Genomic DNA, 23,330 nt, shown 5'->3' with positions numbered 1-23,330 from the left:
GCAGACCGTGAACGTGCTATAAAGTCTTGCACCTCTCGGCCACTGGCTCAAATTCAATTAATCCAGAGGGACATTGTCAGCCAACCTCTGGTGGGCGTCCTTTGTGAAATGAGTTGGTGGGACGCAGGCCAGTGTTTAGGAGGCTGGGGCACTATAATACACCTACCCTGGGCTGTCTGGACAGGTATACTAAAAATCCCCATGGACTTTAGAGGAGGTTAAAACAGAGGTCCATTGGCAGGGACTGTAGGGAGAAATTCCTCAGGCAGGCCCGTTTTACGGAGGAAGGCCGCACATCTCACCTCTACGCTGTGGGTCTGGATGTTCCTCAGAGTACGCTCCAGAACACCAACCTGATTGGAAAGCTGCAGGGTGCTTTCCTGGAGTCGCTTGTTTTCTTCATCCAAGAACTGCACTCTGAGAGGGTGACACAGAAAGGGAATGGTTTGTTTTCTGCACATGAATCTGCACCTTCCTCATTTCCTGCTTCCAAAGGCCTTTCCTCTCCGCCGCTCTGCTGGGGAACTCAGACAAGCCTTTAAATCCTTCAGACATCCTGCCGCCGCAGTTCCAAAACGCGCCACCTTCCATGCAGCACCCTGGCCAGGGCCACTACCAAGCAGTGGAGTGGCCAGAGTACTTCCTTCAGGGATGAGGAGCAGCAGCCTGACTCACCCCTGCACTACCCTAGGCTCACTCTGTGCATTTCGGAATGACACTGGGGGCTAATGTGAGCTCTGGCCCAGTAGCCCTCTGTGGAAGAGAATGAATCACCTGCTCTGGATTGTGGAAATGGTGCATTTGTTGTTCTGTCCAACCTCTTCCTGGTCGCTAAGCCGCTGTAAGAGCTCTCTTTTCTCTTGCAGCAAATTCTCATTCTCCAGAGTGGTCTTAAGATTTTGAGGATAAAATCCGCTGCCACCATCAAGTGCTTTTGAACCCACAGACAGGGGTGGACACTTGAAACCAACCCCTGGGCACCCCACGCTCTTTTCCCCAAAGAGCTTGAAAAGCAAAAGAGAAAATACAAATTGCCGTCTGTTGTGGCTGCCTCTCTGTCAAGCAGGTAGATATATACACAGACCTTCCAGGACACAAAAATGAACCAATACCGGTTACTTAGAAAAAGAAAATAAGCTTTTATTACCAAAACAAGATTACAGTTGCAAACATGATTAAGGTGACTGGATGGAAAGAGTCACCCATTAATAAACTCAAGGGGGATTCCCATGGGCTCAGGACTTAGTTACAGAAGGGAGAAAAAAACCATTTCTAACGCACAGGCCTTAGATCCAAATTCCCAAACCAGAAAACAATAAAACTTGACGGATTTATCTAGGCTTTGCCCTACTTACAGATGGTGAAGAGTGTTTTCTTGGAGAGAGACATGTTCTCTGTCCCTCTCAGTCCCTGGAGAGCCAACTGGCTCGAGAGACAAAGGAGGGAAAACCCCAAAATTCCTTTGTCTCAGTTTGAAATCCCTATCTGCATTTCTATTGGCTGACTGCTATCTGGCTAGGTACAGTTAACCCCTTAGTCCCCAGGCTGCTGGCCATCCCTCGTGACCATGACAGGCCCAATAGCTCTCTTTGGAAGAGAATGAATCACCTGCTCTGGATTGTGGAAATGGTGCATTTGTTGTTCCGTCCAATCTCTTCCTGGTCGCTAAGCCGCTGTAAGAGCTCTCTTTTCTCTTGCAGCAAATTCTCATTCTCCGTGGTGATCTGTCTGATCAACGCATGTTCCTGTGGGTAAGAAAACCGGATGATACAGCCCTTTTCATCCACAGCTCTCCAAGTGGGGAGTGCATACAAGAAGTATTGTATTTAATGGTATGTGGCTGGCAGTCACACCCTTCCCATGGCGTTTCAGATGGGTAGGTGGGAAGAACATTTGGCACCCTTGGAAGCAGACGTGAGACAATCCCATGTTTCCCAGGCACTGCTCTCCCCCGGGAACCTGTGTTTTTGCAGAAAAGGACAAATTAATTCAGAAAACCTCAGTCACGATAAGTAACATCAGGAACGTCTACTGTGGCCAGGCAACAGAGAGCCACTGGGCAGCGCCTGTCACAGTAAGATCCTCCGGGCAGGGAAGGGTTCTTTGCACTTGGACAGGTTTTTTTAATAATAGGGAACTGCATTAAAATAAAGGGTTTCTAATACAGGTCGAACCTCTCTCGTCTGGGACTCTCTGGTCCGGCAAAATCCATGCTCTGGCAGGACCATGGACGTTGCTGGACCAGACAGCCCCCAGACCAGAGAGCTGGGTGGCCATGGGGTTGGCTGCAGCAGCCTTGAGCTCGCGGAGCCAGTCACAGCAGCCCTGGTGGCCTCAGGGCAGTGAAGCCATGGTGGCCACGGGGTAATGGAGCACCAACATCCTGGGGTGGTGGAGCTGCAGCAGCCCTGGCCCTGAGGAACAAAGCTCTGGCAGCTTTGGGGAAGCAGAGCCATGGCTGGGGAGTGGTTGAGGCAGCTCCAATGCCCTGAGCCTTGGTGGCCCTGGAGTCAGGGAGCCCCAGGGGTCCTGGAGCAACAGAGCCACGCAGCTCTGGGGAGCGAAGCCCCGGTGGCCCAAGCAGCTCCAGCATCCCAGAGCTGTGGCAGCCCTGGTGCTTGAAAGCCAAGGCAGCCCCAGTGGCCCTGGGTTATTGGAGCCGCGGCACCCTGGGGAGTGGAGCCCAATGGCCTCAGGGCGGCAGAGTGGAGTGAGAAGACCGTGGCCTGGGGGCAGGGGAGCTCTGCTAGGTCTGCTGACAGACCCCGGCAGGAATTGGTCCAGCAAGCTCCCTCCTTTGGGACCAGTCCGGTGCCAAGGGTGCTGGACCAGAGGGCCAACCTGTACCCAAAACACATCTCTGCGGCAGGCCAAAATCGCTGCTGCTGTAACTGCAGTGTGCTCGGTCCTTAGAAATCACTCGCTCCTGTGCCTGCAGCAGCCCCCCATGAATTCAGCTGTGTGAGGGGCTGCTTGCTTTGGCTGCTGTGCGGCTCTTGCGGCACGGAGCTCAGCTGCGAGCGTGCATGCAGTCTTAGCCAACTGAGCCCTCTCACGCAGCACTTGGTCTGCTCGTGAAATAGGCAACAGGAAAGGGCTCAAGCGCCCAAAAGAATGGAGGGTGACTAGAGACTGAGGAGATGGAGAAACGGCTGAAAGCAAGACCATGGCACCAGTACAGGGTATGGCAGGACTTGCTTGGGGTTGCAAAGCTGCCAATCCACTGACAGGGAGCTCCTCCTAAACCGGACAGGGAGCCACATGAGCTGTGGTACCCAGGAAATCTCTGCCTCCTTGCACCCTAAGTGCTGAGATGCTCGTCTCTCTCCATTGTTCAGGCTTACACAAGCGTGGCTCAGTGAGCCCGATTTCACCTCCCCGACTTCATCCCTGCTCAGCTGCTCTGACATTTCACGCTGGATCGTTGCCAGGTCGGGCTTTTCTGGAACGTTTGAGGCAAATGCAGCAGCAATGGGCTTGGGAAGCAGGATCAGGGCTTAAATTGTGTCAGGGCCGTTCAGAGCCCAGCACCTCTGGGCCTGACTGTTCAGAGACCAGTGTCGTCAGTCAGGGCTTTGGGGTTGTGCTGGTGGGTTCCTCTACTCCGTCGGTGCTGATAAACTCTCGTCTGCGTGTGTGCGTGTGAGCGGGTGCGCCTTCTATAAGCATTAAACCCCTGCACTTGAGTCAACACAGTAGACCTCTGAGAGCCCCCAGAAACAACAGATCAGGCAAAGATGAAACCAATCGAGCAGGTTTATTGCCAGTGACAGGCATTAACAGTTGCTAGCCGGCTGTCTCAACGCTAAGCCACAGGGCATTCTGCAAGCATGGACAATGTACCAACCCCTAGCAGGTTTGTTACCAAATGACTTACATTAACAGTTGTTAGCAGACCATCTCAGTGCTAAGCCACTGTGCATTCTATAAGCCTTGGTAACGCCACACATATAAAAGTGCATATAGCAACCCCCATCCAGGGTCAGTGGGCGCTCACTCTTTGCGGTGCCCTTTTATAGACATGGACAACCAAGCTACATCACTTCTTAGGTACCAGGTTGCCAGCCTCTGTTACCTAGTTCTCACCCCTCACTTGGCAGAAGAGGGGTCTACTTACTATCTTTCATGCTGTCAACTTCTTTCTGGTCCTGATCCTAGGCTGGTATGTACGTTATTTTTTGGGGTGTTTGTTGGTACCAAGATGTTTCTGCTCCTCCCCTCTGGCTCTCAATCTGTATTTGATCCTTTGTTCCCGGTGCCTCCCTATGTTCTTCCATGCTCAACCTAACTTACACAATCATACAATTTCTTGGCTGCCATGTTACTGAACCAAAGCCTTGCTCACTAGATTCCAGGCCTGTTGCTGTTTTTATGATACAGGCCTTTACTCAGGCCTGCTGACTCCATGTTACAGACTTACTACACCCAGCACCTCCGTTATGAATGTAAAACAACTGCTTGAGCCCTGGCATGTCTTTATTACGCATTAGGCATTGGGATGGGTGGTTCAAACACGAGGTGGCTTCGCTTCCCAAACACTATCCTTTTTTGGCTCATCGTTTGTATGAACTTGTTTGTCTCGGTGAGGACTGGAGCCTTTGTCTAGTTCAGGAAAGCTGATTATTAACAGTGGTCTCTGCAGTACGGACTCTTCCAAGCTCTTAGCTCCCTATGCTGACTCCCAGATTCCTGAACTGCCCATAAGCACAGGGCATGAGCTAAGACTCCATCTGAACAGCTGAGCTACTAAGACATGCATGCCAGTGACTGCTGAGGCAGCTTCTGTTTCGGAACCCACCTGGAGCAATAGGTGCCCCTCCCCCAAGTGGGAAGCTCTGTCATCTGCTGCCTCACCTTTCCCGTCTGACTCCTGGACAGCACAATTTCACTTTCCAGCTGTTGAATCCTCACGTCTCGTCTCTTCACTTCATGAAGAAAGGTCTCCTTGGCTCTGCGAAGCTTGGCTTTGTGGCGGAGCTGCCGCTCATTGTGTTTCCTGAGAAGACAGTTATGGAAACAGCAGCCTATTAAAATGGGTGACTGCTTTTTCTGGAGGCCTCCCAGCTTCCAGAACTGCACCTGCAGGCGCATGAGTCCTGAGAAAGGAGCCCGCAAACTGTCCGTTTTTCTGTTGGCCACAAATCCAAAGTCGGAACCAAAAGGACGAGGCTCTGGGTTCTGCACCTCACATTTGAGGCTGCCCATCCAGAGTTTCTTTTCTTAAACATGTATTTAAATACGCTACAGCTTCAGCCAATCAGAGCCTGTTTCTGAAGTTCTCTACAAGTCAGCTCCTCAATGGGTCCCATCCGGTCCTTCTCCCAGAGACCAGGACAAAGGGCAATCCCGCCCTGCCTAGTGTGAATAAACCTGGCACGAGGCTTCAACTACTTCAGTCTTCCCTTTCTTAGCTCGGATTCTGAAGATGCCAGGTTCAGCTGCTCCCTGCGTGACTGTGGTCTTACTCAGGGCCGCCATTTCAGATTTTGGCAGGGTGGGCAATTGGCACTGCTTTTTTTGTGAGGGGTCTGCCCGGTATGCAGTACCGGCACCTCCAGTCAGCGCTTAGCTGGAAAGAACGAAGTGTACCGGCACCTCTGCACGTAAATGTCTCAACCTAGCTTTTTTTTTTTTGGCTCAACAACTTTCCCCTTGGAGTACTGCCCCCCCTTTTTTTAACAAAAAAGCACTGGCAACTGGTGCATGCCGTGATGGGGGGGAAGGGCTGACGGGGAGGGAAGAAGAGAGTGAGAGCATGGATGGGGCAGATGAGGACAGCAGCTTCAGCAGCGGTACCGAGCATGCTCAGCACAAGTCAAGCAGCAAACTGTATGAGTGGGGGGGAGGGTGACCGATTCCTTTCCCCCTCCCCCTCCCACACACACATCACCTCTTTCTAGGGCTATTAAGGCACTGGGAAGCTCTCGCGTTTTCTTTTGTTTTGTTTTGGCAGATAACTTAGAAATTAGCTGTATCTAATTCCTATATACAACAAAGGTAATTTAAATAAATACGAGACCCACTCAGCTCTAATATTAACATAAGAACATATCACTTAAGGGACAATGGTTAGTCTTAAAATTCTAAGATACAGAATTACTAACTGCAGAGAGAGAGAGAGAGAGATTGTCAAGATTCCTGGGTTTTACGTCAGTCCTGGAACTGGAGCGGGGTCTAGAGGGTTACAGCAGGAGGCAGATACATTTGGGCTCTATACAAGACCAGAATGGCAATACTGGGTCAGACCAATGGTCCATCTATTCCAGTATTCTGTCTTCCAACAATGGCCAATGCCAGGTGCTTCAGAAGGCATCAAGAGAAGAGGTATCATCAACTACTCCATCCCCTGTCACTCTCTCATAGCTTCTGGCAAACAGAAACTAGGGACACCATCCCTGCCCATTTTGGCTAGGTGACATTGATGGATCTGTCTTCCTTGACCTTATTTTGTTCTTATCAGAACCCTGTTAAAGATTGGGCCTTTCTACCATCTTCTGGCAAAGAGTTCCACTGGTTGACTGTGAAGATTAAAAATAATTTGTTTTAAATCATCTGCCTATACATTTAATTTAATTTTTGTTATTTACTCCTTCACTAACATAACACTTTTCCTTATTCTATTTTTCCACAACATTCATGTTTTTCTAGACCTCTAACACATTCTCCCATCCTTTAGTCATTTCTTTTCCAAGCTGAAAAGTCCCAGTCTTGTTCTTCTCTCCTCATATGGAAGCTGTTCCTTACCCTAATCATTTCTGTTACCTTTTCTGTACCTTTTCCAAATCCTATATAGCTTTTTTAGATGGGGTGACCAAATCTGCATTTGGCATTCAAGATGTGGGCATATCATGACTTTATATAGAGGCAACAGGATATTTTCCCTTATTATCTATTCCTTTCTCAGTGATTCCGTAGAGGTGTTGAAGTCTCGGCTTGACAAAGCCCTGGCTGGGTTGATTAAGTTGGGATTGGTCCTGCCTTGGGCAGAGGGCTGGACTTGATGACTCCTGAGGTCTCTTCCAGCTCTATGGTTCTATGATTCCCAATATTCTGTCAATTTTTTAAGCTGCCACTGCACACCGAACAGATGTTTTCATGGAACTATCCACAAGGATTCCAAGATCTCTTTCTTGAGTGGTAACAGCTATTTTACATCCCATCATTTGTGTATGCATTGTTGGGGATTATATTTTTCCATTTCTCAACATTGAATTCCATTTGCCATTGTGTCGTCCAATCACCCAGTTCTGTGAGATCCCTTTGTAACTCTTTGCAGTCAGCTTTGGACTTAACTATTTTGAGTAATTTTGCAGTATTTGCAAATTTTGCCACCTCAGTGTTCACCCCTTTTTCAAGAACATTTAAAATTTTAACAGTACTGGTCCAAATGCAAATCCCAGCAGCACTACACCAATTGCTACTCCTTTCCCCCCCACCTTTTAAGTAGTAGGCAGTGTATGAGGATCTAATGATCCCTTAACTACTTGAATGCCCAGCCTTTTGTTATTCTTAATCATCTGCCTCCCTCTTTTTATAACAAACTCCCTGCCGCAAAGGAAAAGCTACAAGGAGCTCAAATTCTGTTGCAGTTAAGAGCTGCCTGTGGAGCCAAGGCATGCAGCTTTAAGCAGACCTCAACTATGAAATCCAGGGGTTCAAACTTTCAAGGGGGGCTAATGTCCCCTAGCACCCCATAAATGGCTCCCAAGACACACTGTAATCCCTGGTACCCGTACGGTGACACTTGCAGAACACTGGGGTAAAATCACAGTGAACCCAGTGTTCTGCATTCAGCCATCTGTGCCCTAGACAATCGGTCAGAGCCTCTCTCTCCTTCCTTGATGATGAAAAGCTCCATCAATTTCTTCACTTATTGCAGCAGTCTGAACTCCAGAAACGTGCCCACATGCAGATTGTCAGGGCTGTGAACTGGGCCCTGAGGCTGGTACCTCTTCTGGGACACATTCCGGTGTTTTTTTTTTAAACCTCCAGAAGGGGTGAAGTTTGAACTAGTTCAGAGAAACCACCGCGCCAGTAAGTTAGGATGGTCACTCAGCATTTGGACTGGCTACATTGACACTGCAGCAGGGCACTGACTGCTGAAAAATAACCACCCAACATAATGACACAATAAAGTAAATCAGACTTGCAGCCAAGAAATCAAACCCACAGAACATCCCACACCACCCGCTTCTCCAATTGTCCTGCCAAGTAGATGGGCTTTTGCAAAGCCTGTAAAGACAAGAGATTAGAGAATGAGGGTGCTACGTCCAAAGCAAAGACTGACTCATGGAGAAAGGCAGACTGATAACTCTTTCACTTTAATGCCCATGGTGTTTCTGCTGATCACAGCTGTGGCAGGCTGGCTGGCCCACAGAGGTGTCATAGAATCATAGGACTGGAAGGGATCTCGAGAGGTCATCGAGTCCAGCCCCCCGCCCTCAAGGCAGGACCAAGCTCCGTCTACACCATCCCTGACAGATGTCTATCTAACCTGTTCTTAAATATCTCCAGAGAGGGAGATTCCACCACCTCCCTTGGCAATTTATTCCAATATTTGACCACCCTGACAGTTAGGAATTTTTTCCTAATGTCCAACCTAAACCTCCCCTGCTGCACTTTAAGCCCATTCCTACTTGTCCTGTCCTCAGAAACCAAGAGGAACAAATTTTCTCCTTCCTCCTTGTGACACCCTTTTAGATATTTGAAAACCGCTATCATGTCCCCCCTTAATCTTCTTTTTTCCAAACTAAACAAGCCCAGTTCATGAAGCCTGGCTTCATAGGTCATGTTCTCTAGACCTTTAATCATTCTCGTCGCTCTTCTCTGTACCCTTTCCAATTTCTCCACATCTTTCTTGAAATGTGGCGCCCAGAACTGGACACAGTACTCCAGCTGAGGCCTAACTAGTGCAGAGTAGAGCGGCAGAATGACTTCACGAGTTTTGCTTACAACACACCTGTTGATACAACCTAGAATCATATTTGCTTTTTTTGCAACAGCATCACACTGTTGACTCATATTCAACATGTGGTCCACTATGACCCCTAGATCCCTTTCCGCCATGCTCCTTCCTAGACAGTCGCTTCCCATCTTGTATGTATGGAACTGATTGTTCCTTCCCAAGTGGAGCACTTTGCATTTCTCTTTATTAAACCTCATCCTGTTTACCTCTGACCATTTCTCTAACTTGCTAAGGTCATTTTGAATTATGTCCCTATCCTCCAAAGAAGTTGCAACCCCACCCAGTTTGGTATCATCTGCAAACTTAATAAGCGTACTCTCTATCCCAATATCTACATCATTGATGAAGATATTGAACAGTGCGGGTCCCAAAACAGACCCTTGCGGAACTCCACTTGTTATCCCTTTCCAGCAGGAATTAGCACCGTTAACAACAACTCTCTGACTACGGTTATCCAGCCAATTATGCACCCACCTTATCGTGGCCCTATCTCAGGAAGACTGGACACCGGCCCAGGTACGCTGCATAGGTCAAAACTAGGGTGTTCAGCTGCACCTGGAAACCACAGGCAGGCAATTACAGCTGTTCAGAAAAAGGTGGGTCCATTTAGTAAAACAGGAGGAGGAGTAAAAACATGAGAGTGGCGGGTTTGTTCCCGCCAAAACAAAAAGACATTTTTGAAACAATTCAAAATGTTTGTTTCAGTTTTTCCAAAATCATTCCAACCACAATCAAATATCTCCACTCTTGTGAAGGTGTTTGATATTGGAAAATGTTGTGAGTCTGGTTCAGATCTGATCATAAAGGCGTTGTCCATCAAAAAACCTTTGGAAAATGTCTGAAGAGCATAACACCCAGTACAGCTCCTGTTGCATCGGTGCCGAGTGCTCCTGCCTATATGGCACCTGTGCCCTGCTCCTGAAGGGAAGAACACAGAGTGAAGTAAGTATCTGCAGAAGCGGGACATTTACTTCACCTGATTGTGTTTGAAGATGTCAGCTGAAAGTAGATCTCTCCGTGTTCCTTGTATTTTACATGAGAGACCAAAGTTTACACCATAATCTACTCCACTGTCACAACAGGGACACAAAGAGCCGCTGCCCTGCAATCTCATTAGTTGGTGCTTGGGTAGTTACCTGACGTAGATATCAAGCTGCTTCAGGAGACAATCATATTCCTCGTGGAGCGTTTGCTTCTCCTGCTGCAACAGTGACAGCTGCTCTGAAAGGTTCTGATTGTGCCTTTGACAATGGAGATGCTGAAAAACAGATGCATGTTTTGGAATTTTGCTTTAGAAAATGCAGGGGCTGAAAACTTCATTTCAATCCGTGTACTCCAGGCTCTGGCTTCAACAGCTTCCCTATCTCAAAGCTCCGCTTTTGCTCCAGTGAGGCGCAAACAAAAACCGGACAAAGGAACAATCCCATCTAGTCTATCCTGCTCTTGCCACTCCAATGGAGCTGCCCGCCCATGAACACAGGAAGAGCCTGAATCCTCATAGCGAAGGGAAAGAATGTGGCTCTCCCTTTTGCTCCTGGCAAGGGCACAGAGAGAAGGGACACAACTCCCAGATGTAGTGTGTCCTGTCCAGACGACTGTACCAAAAGCCCCATGCTCTGAAAGGAAAGGGGCTACTTTCTCCTGCTCCATCCTGCCCTCACCGTACCCTCCCATGGAGCACTATGCACAATAAACCTTAGGCCTCGTGTGATACAGTGCGACAGCTGCAGGGTTGCACTGTACATGCTTCCTACAGCAACAGAAGGGGGGTTTCTGTGGATGCAATCACTCCACGAGGCAGTAGCTAGGTTAATGGAAGTACTCTCCAATTCCATGTCTACACGAGGGTTGGGAAGGTGGGGAGATCAGCCTAACTACAGTGCTCAGGGCATGATGTTTTTCATAGTCCTGAGCAATGTAGTTAAGTGCAGCTAATTTTTAAGTGTAGACCAGGGCTTACCAAGGCAGGTGGGAGGGTGTAATGGAAGGAAGCACAAAGAGCTCCCTGTGCTTTCACATCACCCAGGTCCGGAAGAGGTGCTGAACACCACGAATCCCTGGCTGTGTCTAGACTACACCTCTCTGTTGACAGAGAGATGCAGATTAGGCATATCGAAATTGCTAATGAAGCAGGGATTTAAATAGCCCACGCTTCATGAGCATAAACATGGCTGCTGCTTTTTTCCGAAACGGAGCTTTTTCGAAAAAACAAAAAACGGCAGTCTAGACGCGGACCTGTCGAAAAATAAACCCTTTTTTGAAAGATCCTGTATTCCTCAAAAATGAGGTTTAAGGGATCTTTCGAAAAAGGGTTTATTTTTCGACAGATCTGTGTCTAGACTGCCCTTTTTTCCGAAAAAAGCTCCATTTAGAAAAAAAAAAGCAGCGGCCATGTTTATGCTAATGGAGCAAGGGCTATTTAAATCCCTGCTTCAATAGCAATTTCGACGTGTCTAATCTACATCTCTCTGTCGACAGCCCCTGTTGAAACCAGGGGGAGTTGCAGGGGTTCAGAACAGCTTAGGATTTGACCTTGCACTGTCAGTTCCTGGGCAGAGGCCTGCAACCCCCCCACTTCGGCGCTAGCACCTCTGTTCTCAATGTGGCTCTTCTGTGGGTTCCAATGAGCCTGGATAGAGACTTAGCTGGGGAGCAAGACAACAGTCAGGGATTTACAGCGAAGCAGGACAACCTATTCAGAACAAACCAACATTTAGAGTCAACTAGAAACCTCCTGAACCCAGTACTAAAGGGTCCTTAGGTTAGTGCAGGGCTCCTGAACATGCGTCCCATTTGTTTGCGGCCCGCAGTGTGGTTTGGGTTTACACGGGGCTCAACACACAGCCTGCGAGTAGTTAATATAATGGTTTTCTGTAGTTAAATTCCTGGACTGTCATTGCTCATTAACAGTGCTGTCATATGGGTGGAAATTGGGTAAATGTTGCATTTTATTAATATCAGCAGAACTGACTTGAATGGGGCCTGCGTGTTGTGTAGTCTTGTGTGTGGTCTTGCCTTAATCTTTGTATTCATGCCCATCAGTGTGAAAGCAGCTACTTACATATATATTTGCATGTCTATGCAATCACATTTAAGTTGCGGCCCTCGGCATGTGCTGTGAGTATCACTGTGGTCCCTGGGGCTTCCAAAGTTGAGTAGCCCTGGGTTAGTGTGAAAAAGTACCGGAAAGCCCAAGCTATCAGATTTACCTGCCTCTCCTGTGCAAAGCTTCTGGATTTCATCTCTGTTTCTTTCCCCTTTCCCCTGGGCATCTGCAATCCTGTAGGTTTGCTCTCTCTTAGCCCATCATCTCCCTGTGCACCCTGCTGCACCTTCCAGCTGTTAAAAGCCAATGTCTAGTCTTGGGTCCTCCATTCCCAAGGTAAATTCATCCACTTTGGGACAGTTCTAGATAATTCATTCATCCCAATCCGGGCAAGACCAGGTGACACCGACATCCCCATTCCTTACCCGCCGGTGCCAGGGGAGAAATTAACTCCTTCCTGCCCAGTGGGTAGCAATACAAGGTGACGGGGGATATGGAGTCACACATAGCTTTTGTGAAACATCTGCACATTCTGCACAGCTGTGTTATCAGCTGATAGGGAGGTACTCACTCTGAGCGCTATGGTCTGCACTGAAGCCAGTAATTGGAACAGCAAAGTCATTTATGCCCCCAACCTCTCCCCATCCCCGCCAGCCAAGCCCAGAGCCGCAGTGAACAATGTACCTCATCTGATGATGCTTTTTTTTCATCCTCTAATACACGCAGTTGCGCCTCCTGCTGCTGAAACCTGACCTGCAGCTCAGCATGAGTCTTGGCCAGCGAAGTCTCAGTTTCATGGGAGCGTCTGAGCTGCAGCTGCAGCTCCTCCGCATGCTGATCCAGGAGCTTCCTAAAAGCAGGTCACAGCAATGAGGCAACAATGGAAGTGGCTGATAAAGAGTCAAGTTGACAGGGTTTCCGAGTTACTCTGGGCCTGGTGCACTCAGATTTTGTACCAGTGTAAGTAGTTACACCACTATAGTCCCTGGTATGGACCCAGTGATTTTGGTATAAAGACGCCTTATACCAGCAGGCTACGTCTAGACTGGCATGATTTTCTGCAAATGCTTTTAACGGAAAACTTTTTCCGTTAAAAGCATTTGCGGAAAAGAGCGTCTAGGTTGGCACGGATGCTTTTCCGCAAAAGCACTTTTTGCGGAAAAGTGTCCGTGCCAATCTAGATGCGGTTTTGCGCAAGAAAGCCCCGATCGCCATCTGGGCTTTTTTGCTCAAAACAGTTTTTAGCTGTTTACACTGGCCCTCTTGCGCAAAAACATTTCTGGAAAAGGGCTTTTGCCCGAATGGGAACGTCAAAGCATTTGCGCAAGAAGCACTGATTTCGGACAGTAGAACGTCAGGGCTTTTGCGCAAAATCAAGCGGCCAGTGTAGACAGATGGCAAGTTTTTGTGCAAAAGCAGCTGCTTTTGTGGAAAAACTTGCCAGTCTAGACACAGCCGCAGAGTTTATTCTCCTTTCCATTTGGAATACGCTTTACTGGCATAAGCCCCTTTATACTGGTATAACTTTATCCACACTGGGGGAGTTGTATCCTTCAAATAATACTTGCATAGTTAAAGAGGTACGATTTGTCGACAAAACTATACCTGTGTCTACAATACCGCTGCGTTCTGTTGACAATAAGTCGACTGAACGCGGTAGTTTTGTCGACGGCAGTAAAGCTCGTTTTACAAGGAATAACACTTTTTTTGAAGTATCCGAGGGGTAGCCGTGTTAGTCTGAATCTGTAAAAGCGGCGAGGAGTCCTGTGGCACCTTAGAGACTAACTGAAGTGTTGGAGCATAAGCTTTCGTGGGCAAAGACCCACTTCGTCAGATGCATCTAGATCATGGGTTCCCAAACTGGGGGGCATGAAGAAATTCCAGGGGGGGTGCGAGGCGACCCAGCCTCCCCCTCCATCAAGTTTTGCTGCCCTGTTCAGTTCCGGTTTTTTTCTCAACAAGTTTTACTGCTATTTGGGGAGAGGGGGGGCGGGAGGGTTTTTCAAAAATCAAAAAGGGGGGCGTGATGCCAAAAAGTTTGGGAACCGCTGATGTAGACAATGCTACACAAAGCTGGGAGCACTTTCTAAACTAAGGCTTAGGCCAGATAAAATGCTAATGTGTCATTCACATGCACGTGGGATGGGACAAATAAAATCCACAGGATGGTTCAGGTGGAACTCTGTGGCCTTGCGCACACTCCAGATGCTTTGCCAGTAGGACTCTAGTGGCAAAGACCCCCCAGTGTGCATGCTGCTTACACAGAACAGAGGAGCTTTTCTGACAGAGCTAACCCCCTCCCCCCCGCCATGGCATCAGCTGTGTTTGCACCGGGGGATGTGCTGGCATTGCTGTGTTGGCGGAGGGGAGGTCTTTTCACACCCCGACTAACTTAGCTAGGCTGACACAAGTTTGTTGTGCAGGAAGGGCTTGTCAGTCACCCCCTTGGAAGGAACTCTGAATGTGCCCACAGCACAGACTTATCTTTAAAGGCTGTTGGATCATTCGCTAGGGCCTGATGCTCATTCCCACTAGGAGCTGGCGTCCAGACTCCATGACGATGGGCACACTACGGCCAGGGCCCTGTGTACTCTGCAGCAAGCTGGACTTAGCTTTTGTGGGGAGGTCTCTGGATTCTGCAGCCTCTTGGTGGCTTTGGGTGAATTTAGAAAATGGAGGTTTCTGTTGAGTTATGGCTCTGGCAAACCCGCTCTGCCAGAGCCACGTACCTGCCGCCAGGAGCAGGGGGTTTTGTGGCCAGGGCACTCGACTGGGTGTTAGGAGAGCCAGGTTTTAGTCTCTGGGTTCTGGGATACAGCCCAGCTGTCCCACCACCTTGCCGCATGGCCCTTTCTCTTTGCCCTGCCTCCTAAACTTTGTCTGCCATGTTTATTTAGACTGTGCGTTCTGTGGGGCAGCGGCCATCTTGTGCTCTGTATCTGTACAGCATCCAGCCCAGCGGGACTCTGGTTGGGGCCTGGCAGTTCTGCCGTATCCCACAGAGCAACAATACTGCTACAACCCCATTCTTGGGCAGGGAGGCTTTCTGCTGCACAGAGGCTGCCTTTGACAGGAACGCCTTCCAAGCAGAACATCGGCAGGCTGGAGACCTGCTCCCCATCCAGAGTGTTTTGCCGTTTGTGATCCACAGCCCCCGTGCAGTTTGCTTGCAGCATACATCCTGCTACATTCCCACACCCCTAGGACTGCTCAGGACTCCCTTCTGGGGTTTTAAGTTCTCCGGGGGGACCGTGACTAAAGCATTCCCTTGCCACCTCTCAAGGCGTGTCCACAGGGCCCATCTCTACAGCCTGGCCATGGTGCAGAAGCCCTCAGTTCTGCAGGGGAGGGGACCCAGGCCCACACGCACCGTTTCCTGTTCAGGCTGGCAGAGAAGCCAACCTCCTGGGAGCAGCCCCCCTTCGCCTCTGCACTGAGATGTATTCCCAGCTCCTGTCACCTTTTCCGCTGCTCTTCCTGGAGCTGCCGCCGCAGCTGGGCTTCCCTTTCTTGGGCCTCCTTTAGCTCCTCCTCCACTTGCTTCCTGCCGAAAACATGGGTCTCCGTTAGGCGGAGCTGGTGGTGGGACTCCTTCAGTTTTTGCTGTAGCTCCAAAACCTTGGGGGAAATTGGTTGTCAGTTAAACAATAGGCTTTGGCTGCATCCCGTCAATAACTGCTGGCTACTACTGCAGGCTGCCTGGAGCACTGAACCTGTCTCTGGTACAGTGTGCAGCGCCAGCCTCTCCCCGGCCAGCTGTGTGCCCCCCAGTGCCACTTCTGCTGTCTGAAGGAACGGCTGCCCACTGGTGCAGGAAGGGTGCACAGACTTGGCTCTCCAGCCACAGAGTACTCATTCCCCTTGGTTGCCGTCCTTCCTAGCACACTGGCCAGGAGAGCTGCTCCTCTTCAGCTACGCTGCTCTCCCCTGGGCATCTGGCCCCTGCTCCCCACGCCATTCTAATCCCCGGTGCATGGGTAATGGTGAGCGAGGGAGGGGGCCGCAGTGAACACTGGTGGGCACAGGCTGGATGATTGGGGGAGTACATGGTGGGCTGAGCTGAGGTAGAAGGGGAGAGAGAAATTAGAAATGGACAGTGACAGGGCTAGAAGCCAACCTCCTGGGAGGCTGGGGAGTGAGATGAGAACAGAACAGAAAGTGGGACGAGACTGAAAACATGGACAAAGGCAGAGATCCCAGTGAGGAGTAAAGAAGAACGGAGAAAGAGAGAGTAAAGCACCTACAAGAGGAGAAAATAACAACTTGCAAAGGTAAGGACAAAAGCTGGGGCCACACACCTAAGCCCCTCACAGAAAGCCAATAGAAACAGAATGTCCATGGATCTAATGCAGCTGAGGGAGTTGGCTGATGTGGTTGCAGAGCCAGTGGCCATTAGATTTGAAAATTCGTGGCAATCGTGGGAGGTCCCGAACGACTAGAAAAAAAGGTAAAACGTGATATCCATCTTTAAAAAGGGAAGGGACAAGCCAGGGAACTACAGACCGGTCAGCCTCACCTCAGTCCCCGGAAAAATCATGGAGGGGATCCTCAAGGAATCCATTTTGAAGCACTTGGAAGAAAGGAAAGTGATCATGAATAGTTAACATGGATTCACCAAGGGCGAGTCGTGGAATGAGGAGTAACGGCAGTTCGAACTAGGAAGCCTAGTTCGAACTACCTAGTTCGTGCCACGTGTAGCCACGCGGCACGGGGTTCGAACCAGCAGGGATTTAAAAATGGCGGCGCCCAGTTTATGCAAATGAAGTCCGGGAAATTCAAATCCCGGGCTTCATTTGCAAGTGCGGTATGCCTACATTACCCCGCTAGTTCGAACTAGCGGGATAGTGTAGACGTACCCCTAGGGATTACAATGGATGAGAAGTTGGATATGAGTCAGGGTGCCCTTGTAGCCAAGAAGGCTAACGACATATTGGGGTGCATGAGGAGGAGCACTGCCAGCAGATCTCTTGGGGATGTGATTGTTCCCTTTTATTCGGCACTGGTGAGGACACATCTAGAGTACTGCATCCAATTCTAGGGCCCCCATTACAGAAAGAATGTGGACACATTGGAGAGGATCCAGCAGAGGGCAACAAAAATGATTAGGGTCCTGGAGTACATGACCAATGAGGAGAGGCTGAGGGATTTGGGCTTATTTAGTCTTCAGAAGAGAAGAGTGAGGGGGGATTTGATAGCAGCCTTCAACTTCCTGAAGGGAGGTTCCAGAGAGGATGGAGAGAGGCTGTTCTCAGTAGTGACAGATGGCAGAACTAGGAGCAAGTGAGGGTGTTCTAGGTTGGATATTAGGAAAAACTATTTTACCAAGAGGGTGGAGAAGCATGAGCCTAAAAGTCCTCAACGGCAAAACAGGCGGAGGATAGCAAGGGTAATGCTACAATGGCTGTGAAGGTGGATGAAGGCTGCAGCGGACAGGAAACTCCCAATCCTTGTGGATTCCATGCCATTGGACCTGGGCCTTCTATTCATCAAGGATCGTGTGGTGGCTGTAGTGCAACAGTCCCCGCACATTAAAAGAAATCACACAAGCGTCTTCCTATGTGCACTATTCTCCTAAACTTAAGCCCTACGGTGACTGGTGATGGGAGCAGGATTGTGAAATCCTGAAGCTTTTAGTCATGCACCAGCACGTATGTGGTGGATGCGTGTATCAGTCATTGTGTTTTGAGGACCAAGGTGGTAGAACGGTCTGGCAGCTGCATCCACAACTGAGCAGCCCTATTTGGGATCCGCTCTGCTCACCCTGTATGGAGAGGGGGCTTGAAAAGGTGCCCTAAACATAGTCTACCTCAATCCCCCTGGCTGGATAATCGCGTCCAGTGGGTTCGCCTCTATGTGGTCAAAATCAAAGGTTAAATTTTGAAACATGGAATATTTGGACAATCCAGAAAGTGGACGACCTGAAAGACTCACGGCAATTATCGCTCGCGAGCTCCAATAATTTAACATCGACAGAGCTGCCCTGGTAGAAATGTGTTGACCAGAAGAAGGACAGCTAAGACAAGGCGGAGAATGAACTGACAAAGATCCTATCTGAAGTCCCTGCTGGCACATGACCCACCACTTGAAGACTGCCAAAAACCAACAGGCAACTGTCATGAGCGCTTACGTGCCAACTTTAAATAACGATGATGTGAAGGAGACGTTTTACACCCACTTAGACACAGTCTTGAAAGACATCCCCAAAGAAAACAAGATTATTTTTGTGGGAGATTTCAATGCCAGGGTTGGAAGACCACCGTGGGGTGCGGTCGCAAAGGCCTGGCTCCTGCACAGAGGCAGAGGTTCTCAACGATGAGCTCAGAATCGAGCCCATGCAGGGCCATGAAGGCAGCCTGCAGAAATGTCAGCATGGCCGTGTGGGGCCATCGCATGCCCAGAGGCAGCTCCGGCTCTATGGTAAGGAGTGCTGTGGTGTCCACAGGAAGGGCAACAAGAGCATGGAGAGGAAATGCTTTGCTGTCCCTGAGAAGTAAGGGAAGCAGAAGAAGCTGAGAAATGGCTGTCTGAGGGAACCCTTTAAGCACACATCTCAGAGCTAGCCTTAGGCAACGGCTGACTTAATGCCCTGCCTGAACTGGTGCCGGGTGGCCTTAAATGCAAGATGGCGTCCAATCAATGTGGACGCTATCTTCTGAAATAACACATTGCTATTTTGGTGCACTTTTTGCGCGCGGACGCTCTATTTTGAAATAAAATTTTCTGGAAGATCTCTTCTGGAAAAGCTTATTCCAAAAGAAGCGTGCAGTGTAGATGTACCCTTAGTAGTCCGAACTTCTGCAGACTACGACTGAGGACTATAGTTTTGCTACTAATGCAACCTGGATTGTATATTTACCTTTTTCTCTGCATCAGCAGCCCTAGATTTCTCCTGGGCAAGCTTTTCCTGCAGACTGTTCTGCAGCTTACTTATTTGGGAGTGCTTCAGCAGCTCCAGTTCAAGTTCTTTGACCTTCTGCTGACTGTGCTCCCATTGCACTGTGAGAGAGGAGCAGGCGTTGGTTGAGTCACTTAACTTCAGTTGGACTTGTCTAAGTTCGGCTTTGACCTGAGTTTGACAAGGAAAGAAAAGTACAGAATTTAGCACTGACTTCCATGGGCTTCAAGCACAATGGACTAATGGGAAAAAGGGAGGTAGGGATACTAGACAATCCACTATTGCAAAAGATAAACAAATGTCTTGTGCCGAGTCAGGGCCAATGCCAGCTGCTCCCAGGATCATCAGGAGAAATGGGTTTTTGAATGCTTTAAAAGTGTCCTTAGCAAAAATCAAAGAAGTGCTGGATTCAGCAAGGTATTTCAAGGAACGCAACAGCTGTTAGACACGACAGCCCGGTGGAGGTATGCAAATGTGCAAGTCTCGGGCGAAATTTTCAAAAGCATCTTCCCGTACTCATAAGATTCAGCTCTACAGCTAGGCCAGTAACTGATTTTCACATGTTTCCAGGACTCCTGCACTGGTTCCTATGGAGGGAGATCTAAGAGGGTAATTCTCAAAGAAGAAATCCTGAGATTTAGTCCTAGGGCTGACCTTTCCTCCCCCTGGGACCCGGGACTGAAACGCTTTGCCTTAGGTTGCCTCTGACAAGTGCAGTAGCTACAGAACTTCCTGCCAAGGGAACTGCGGGCGGAATCAGTGAGTGTTGGTGAAGCCCTTGTAAGATGGCAAGCATTCTATACAGGATAAATACTGCAGCTCCTATAGAGCTAGATGAGTAGCACCACATTTATCGTTCTGCTGCTCAGGGGTAATTACCATACACCCACCTGTCTTCCTTATTTGACTTTTCCTCAGATGACACAGGCTGGACATGAACTGGGATGCTGCAGACTTTGGGCTAAATTCTGTCTTTCATGTTAAGGCAGCTCGATGCCTTTCGGGGCTTTGGGAAAGAGGCCCTAATGATTCATTCCTGTTTGAAGTTACTGCCAGGGCAAAATAAAGGGGCCTTTGCATCCATGAGCATCTGAACCACAAGGAACTGCATTTTAGTTTTGGTCTCTGAAAGATCTGGGAAAAACTCCCACACTAATGTTCCCACTAATTGTTCCCACCTGTGAGCAAATGGGTTTTTTATGTGCACCATGCAGAGGGGATGTGTGACACACACCTTCGTACTGGTGCACATAACAAAATTCATGTGGTGGGAGTGGGGCCAAGGGGTTACATAGGAACGGCCATACTGGAGCAGACCAACGGTCCATCTAATCCAGTATCTGGTCTGCAAACAGTGGCCAATACCAGATGCCCGAGAGGAAGGGAACACAACAGGGAATCCTCACATGATCCCTCCCGTGTCACCCATTTCCAGACAAACAGAGGCTAGGACCCCATTCCTACCCATCCTGGCTAATAGATTCATGGACGTTAGGTCCATCAATAGTTATCTAGCTTTTTTTTGAACCCTGGTAAAGTCCTAGCCTTCACCACATCCTCTGGCAAGGAGTTGCACAGGTTGACTGTGTGCTGAATGAAGAAAAACTTCGTTCTGTTTGTTTTAAACCTGCTGCATATTCATTTTATATGGTCACCCCTAGTTCTTAGATTGTGGGAACAAGTAAATAACTTTTCTTTATTCACTTTTTCCACACCATTCATGATTTTATAGGCCTCTATCATATCCCCCCTTAGGCTACGTCTAAACTACAAAGTTAAGTTGGAAAAAGATACACAAATTGTGAAACGCAATTTGTGTATCTTTTTCTGCTTTTCTATCGAAAGAGGCTTTTCTGAAATGTGGCATGTTTACCTGGTGCCAAATTTAGGAAAAACCTGCTCTTTCGACACATCCCTTCTTCCTTGTAGAATGAGGTTTACAGGCATGGCGAAACAGCATGTCTACTTTTCTGAAAATTGTTGGAAAAGCGGACGTGTTCCTTGGACACGGCATTGCTTTTCTGGGATACCTCCAGTATCCCAAATAGCGCTGCAGTCTAGATGTAGCCTTAGTATCCTCTTTTCTACGGTAAAAAGTCCAAGTCTTTTTAATTTCACTTCATATGAGACCCGTTCCAAACCCCTCATCATTTTTGTTGCCCTTTTCTGAACCTTTTCCATTGCCAATATATCTTTTTACGCAGTATTCAAGATGTGGGCATACCATGGGTTTACACAGAGGCAATAAGCTATTCTCTGTCTTATTCTCTATCCCTTTTTAATGATTCTTAACATTCTAGTTGCTTTCTTGACTGCTGCTGCGCACGGAGTGGATGTTTTCAGAGAATGATCCACAATGACTCCAAGATCTGAATGTGAGAGGGGGGGATTGGGGCTGGAATAGAGATTTAGGGAGCGGGAGTGTGAGGGACTACAGCTAGGATTGCAGGATCTCGGGTGGGCCTGGGGTTGAGGGCTCAGGGCTGAAACAGAGGATTAGAACATAGTTGTGGAGAGATGTGGGACTACGTTCCCTCTAACTGTTGTGGAAATGCCCTAGGATCCAGGAGTGCTACAGCACACAAGGTGCATGGACCCTGGTGGCTCTTTTAATACTATGGTGCACACTGCTCACATACCTTGGTGCTTTCTTGCTGGAGCAAGATATTGTGCTTCTTTAAGTCCAGGTTTTTCTCCCTTTCATATCTCAGTTCCTTCTCAGCTGAGCTGCACAAATTCTGAACTCTGTGGAAATCCTGTCGCAATTGTTGCATTTCCTCCTGATGCTGCTGCAGGAGTCTCTCTCCAGACAGATACTGCATTAATAAGCAATCAGAGGAGGGGAAAAAATTAACATGAAAGAAAAAATTCTTGTTTGAAAAAACCTTGATTAAAAGGGGAAGTGAAGGCAGCAATACAGATTTTTTAAAACTAGTACATACCACGTGTAAAAATAAGGAAGCTGATAGCAATGACTACAAATGAAAAGTTAGGGAAACAAAATGTATTAATGAAAATTGTGTAGCCAGTTGGATTCAGGAAAATAAGAAAGGGTTGTTTAAATACTTCAGGAATAAACAAAATTATTGAAGAGATTTAGGTACAGTACTAGACAAAGATGGTACAATTATCAAATGCCAAAGTGTTCAATAAATATCTCAGTTCATAGATTCCAAAGCCAGAAAGGACAACTGTGATAATTAATCTAGTCCAGTGGTCTCCAACCTTTTTACACCCAAGATCACTTTTTAAGTTTCAGAACGAAGATCTACCGCTCCACCCCTTCCTTGAAGCCCCGCCCTCTCTATTCTCCTGTCCATCACTTGCTATCCCCAGCCCTTATACACTCTGTTAAACAGTTTATTTTTAAATTATGCAATATATAAAATTAAAATCACATGTTTATAGTTATGAAATAAATGGTCTGTTTTTAATTCATGCTATTAAATGTCAAATGAAGCATTTACAATTATACATTTTGTTCTCTGCTATTTTGTAAATCTAAAATCAAGTATTGATAATTATATATTTTTTCTTCCAATAACAAAGTCTCAATGTGACACCTGTGACTGAACAGTATCTGCCAGTGTCTTGAAGTCTGGGTTGTAGTCTGAGATTGCTAGTCGTATACAGTCCATCAGACGGGCACCTGTGATCCTGCACTTAGCCTGGGAAGCTTGCTCCAGCACAGCTGGAGCTAGACGCAGCCTCCCTGGGCTGAGCACAGAGCAGCCGGGCTGGAGGGAAGAGAAGTGGCTGCCCAGCCAGCTGGCCGTGGTGCTCAGCCAGGGTGCACCAAGCTCCACATGGGCAGGCGCAGAGGGGAAGCTGCCAATCAGCTGGAGCGCAGGGCAGCCTCTTTCAGCTGAAAGCCACAGTCAGCTTGCTGGGGTGTTTCAGCCCTCCCGACCTCCCAGCTCCCACCATTCCTCGCAGCTACTCACCTGTGTTGTTGCTCGGTGAGTAGCTGCTCCTCAAATGAGGAAATCTAATGTAAATGCACTGTGTAGGCGCGCAGTTCAGAGAGGGCTCAAGAGCTACTCTTAGAGCCCCTGAGGTCTACCGGTAGATCGCGATCTACTGGTTGGTGACCACGGATCTAGTCTGACTTCCTGTTCTGTATTCAGAAAGGAGGATGTATTCCCATCTTACAGTGATAATGCAATACTTGCTAGTCCATCAGTAACAGAAGATGTTAAATATTTGTAGATCTGCAGGACTGGCTATTAAGGAATTCAGCAGGAATCCCTCTGAACCATTAATGATTAACAAATCTTTGAGCACAGGGTAGTTCAAGAGTCTAAAAAAAAGCTAATATTGAAAAAGGATAAGTGGGATGACCTGGAAAACTAAAGGCCTGTTAGCCTGACAGCACTTCTGGGCAAAATCCAGGAAAGGCTGATATGGGATGCAATCAGAAAAGA

At 48.2% G+C, this 23,330-nt stretch overlaps 1 protein-coding gene across 10 annotated transcripts in view; it reads right to left on the bottom strand.

Annotated features, from left to right (window-relative positions):
* CCDC30 (coiled-coil domain containing 30) overlaps window positions 1-23,330 on the bottom strand; it is a 119,018-nt gene that overhangs the window by 6,811 nt on the left and 88,877 nt on the right. For 6 of the 10 annotated variants that reach the window (XM_075906724.1, XM_075906716.1, XM_075906717.1 and 3 more), the window contains 9 exons: window positions 21,546-21,722; window positions 18,868-19,077; window positions 16,528-16,581; window positions 15,472-15,629; window positions 12,696-12,861; window positions 10,102-10,223; window positions 4,855-4,996; window positions 1,609-1,745; window positions 303-417 (listed from right to left, as the gene is read on the bottom strand). In XM_075906724.1, the coding sequence (XP_075762839.1) occupies window positions 303-417; window positions 1,609-1,745; window positions 4,855-4,996; window positions 10,102-10,223; window positions 12,696-12,861; window positions 15,472-15,629; window positions 16,528-16,581; window positions 18,868-19,077; window positions 21,546-21,722 (1,281 nt within the window). Of the gene's footprint in view, window positions 1-302; window positions 418-1,119; window positions 1,746-4,854; window positions 4,997-9,439; window positions 9,521-10,101; window positions 10,224-12,695; window positions 12,862-15,471; window positions 15,630-16,527; window positions 16,582-18,867; window positions 19,078-21,545; window positions 21,723-23,330 lie in introns of those variants that run through there. The other 4 variants (XM_075906718.1, XM_075906720.1, XR_012897362.1 and 1 more) reach the window with 4 other exon arrangements.

The sequence above is a fragment of the Pelodiscus sinensis genome, chromosome 23 (assembly GCF_049634645.1).
Source record: "Pelodiscus sinensis isolate JC-2024 chromosome 23, ASM4963464v1, whole genome shotgun sequence".
Lineage (NCBI taxonomy): Eukaryota > Metazoa > Chordata > Testudines > Trionychidae > Pelodiscus > Pelodiscus sinensis.
The sequence above is the reverse complement of the archived record's forward strand: the minus strand, read 5'-3'. Positions and strand labels throughout refer to the sequence as shown.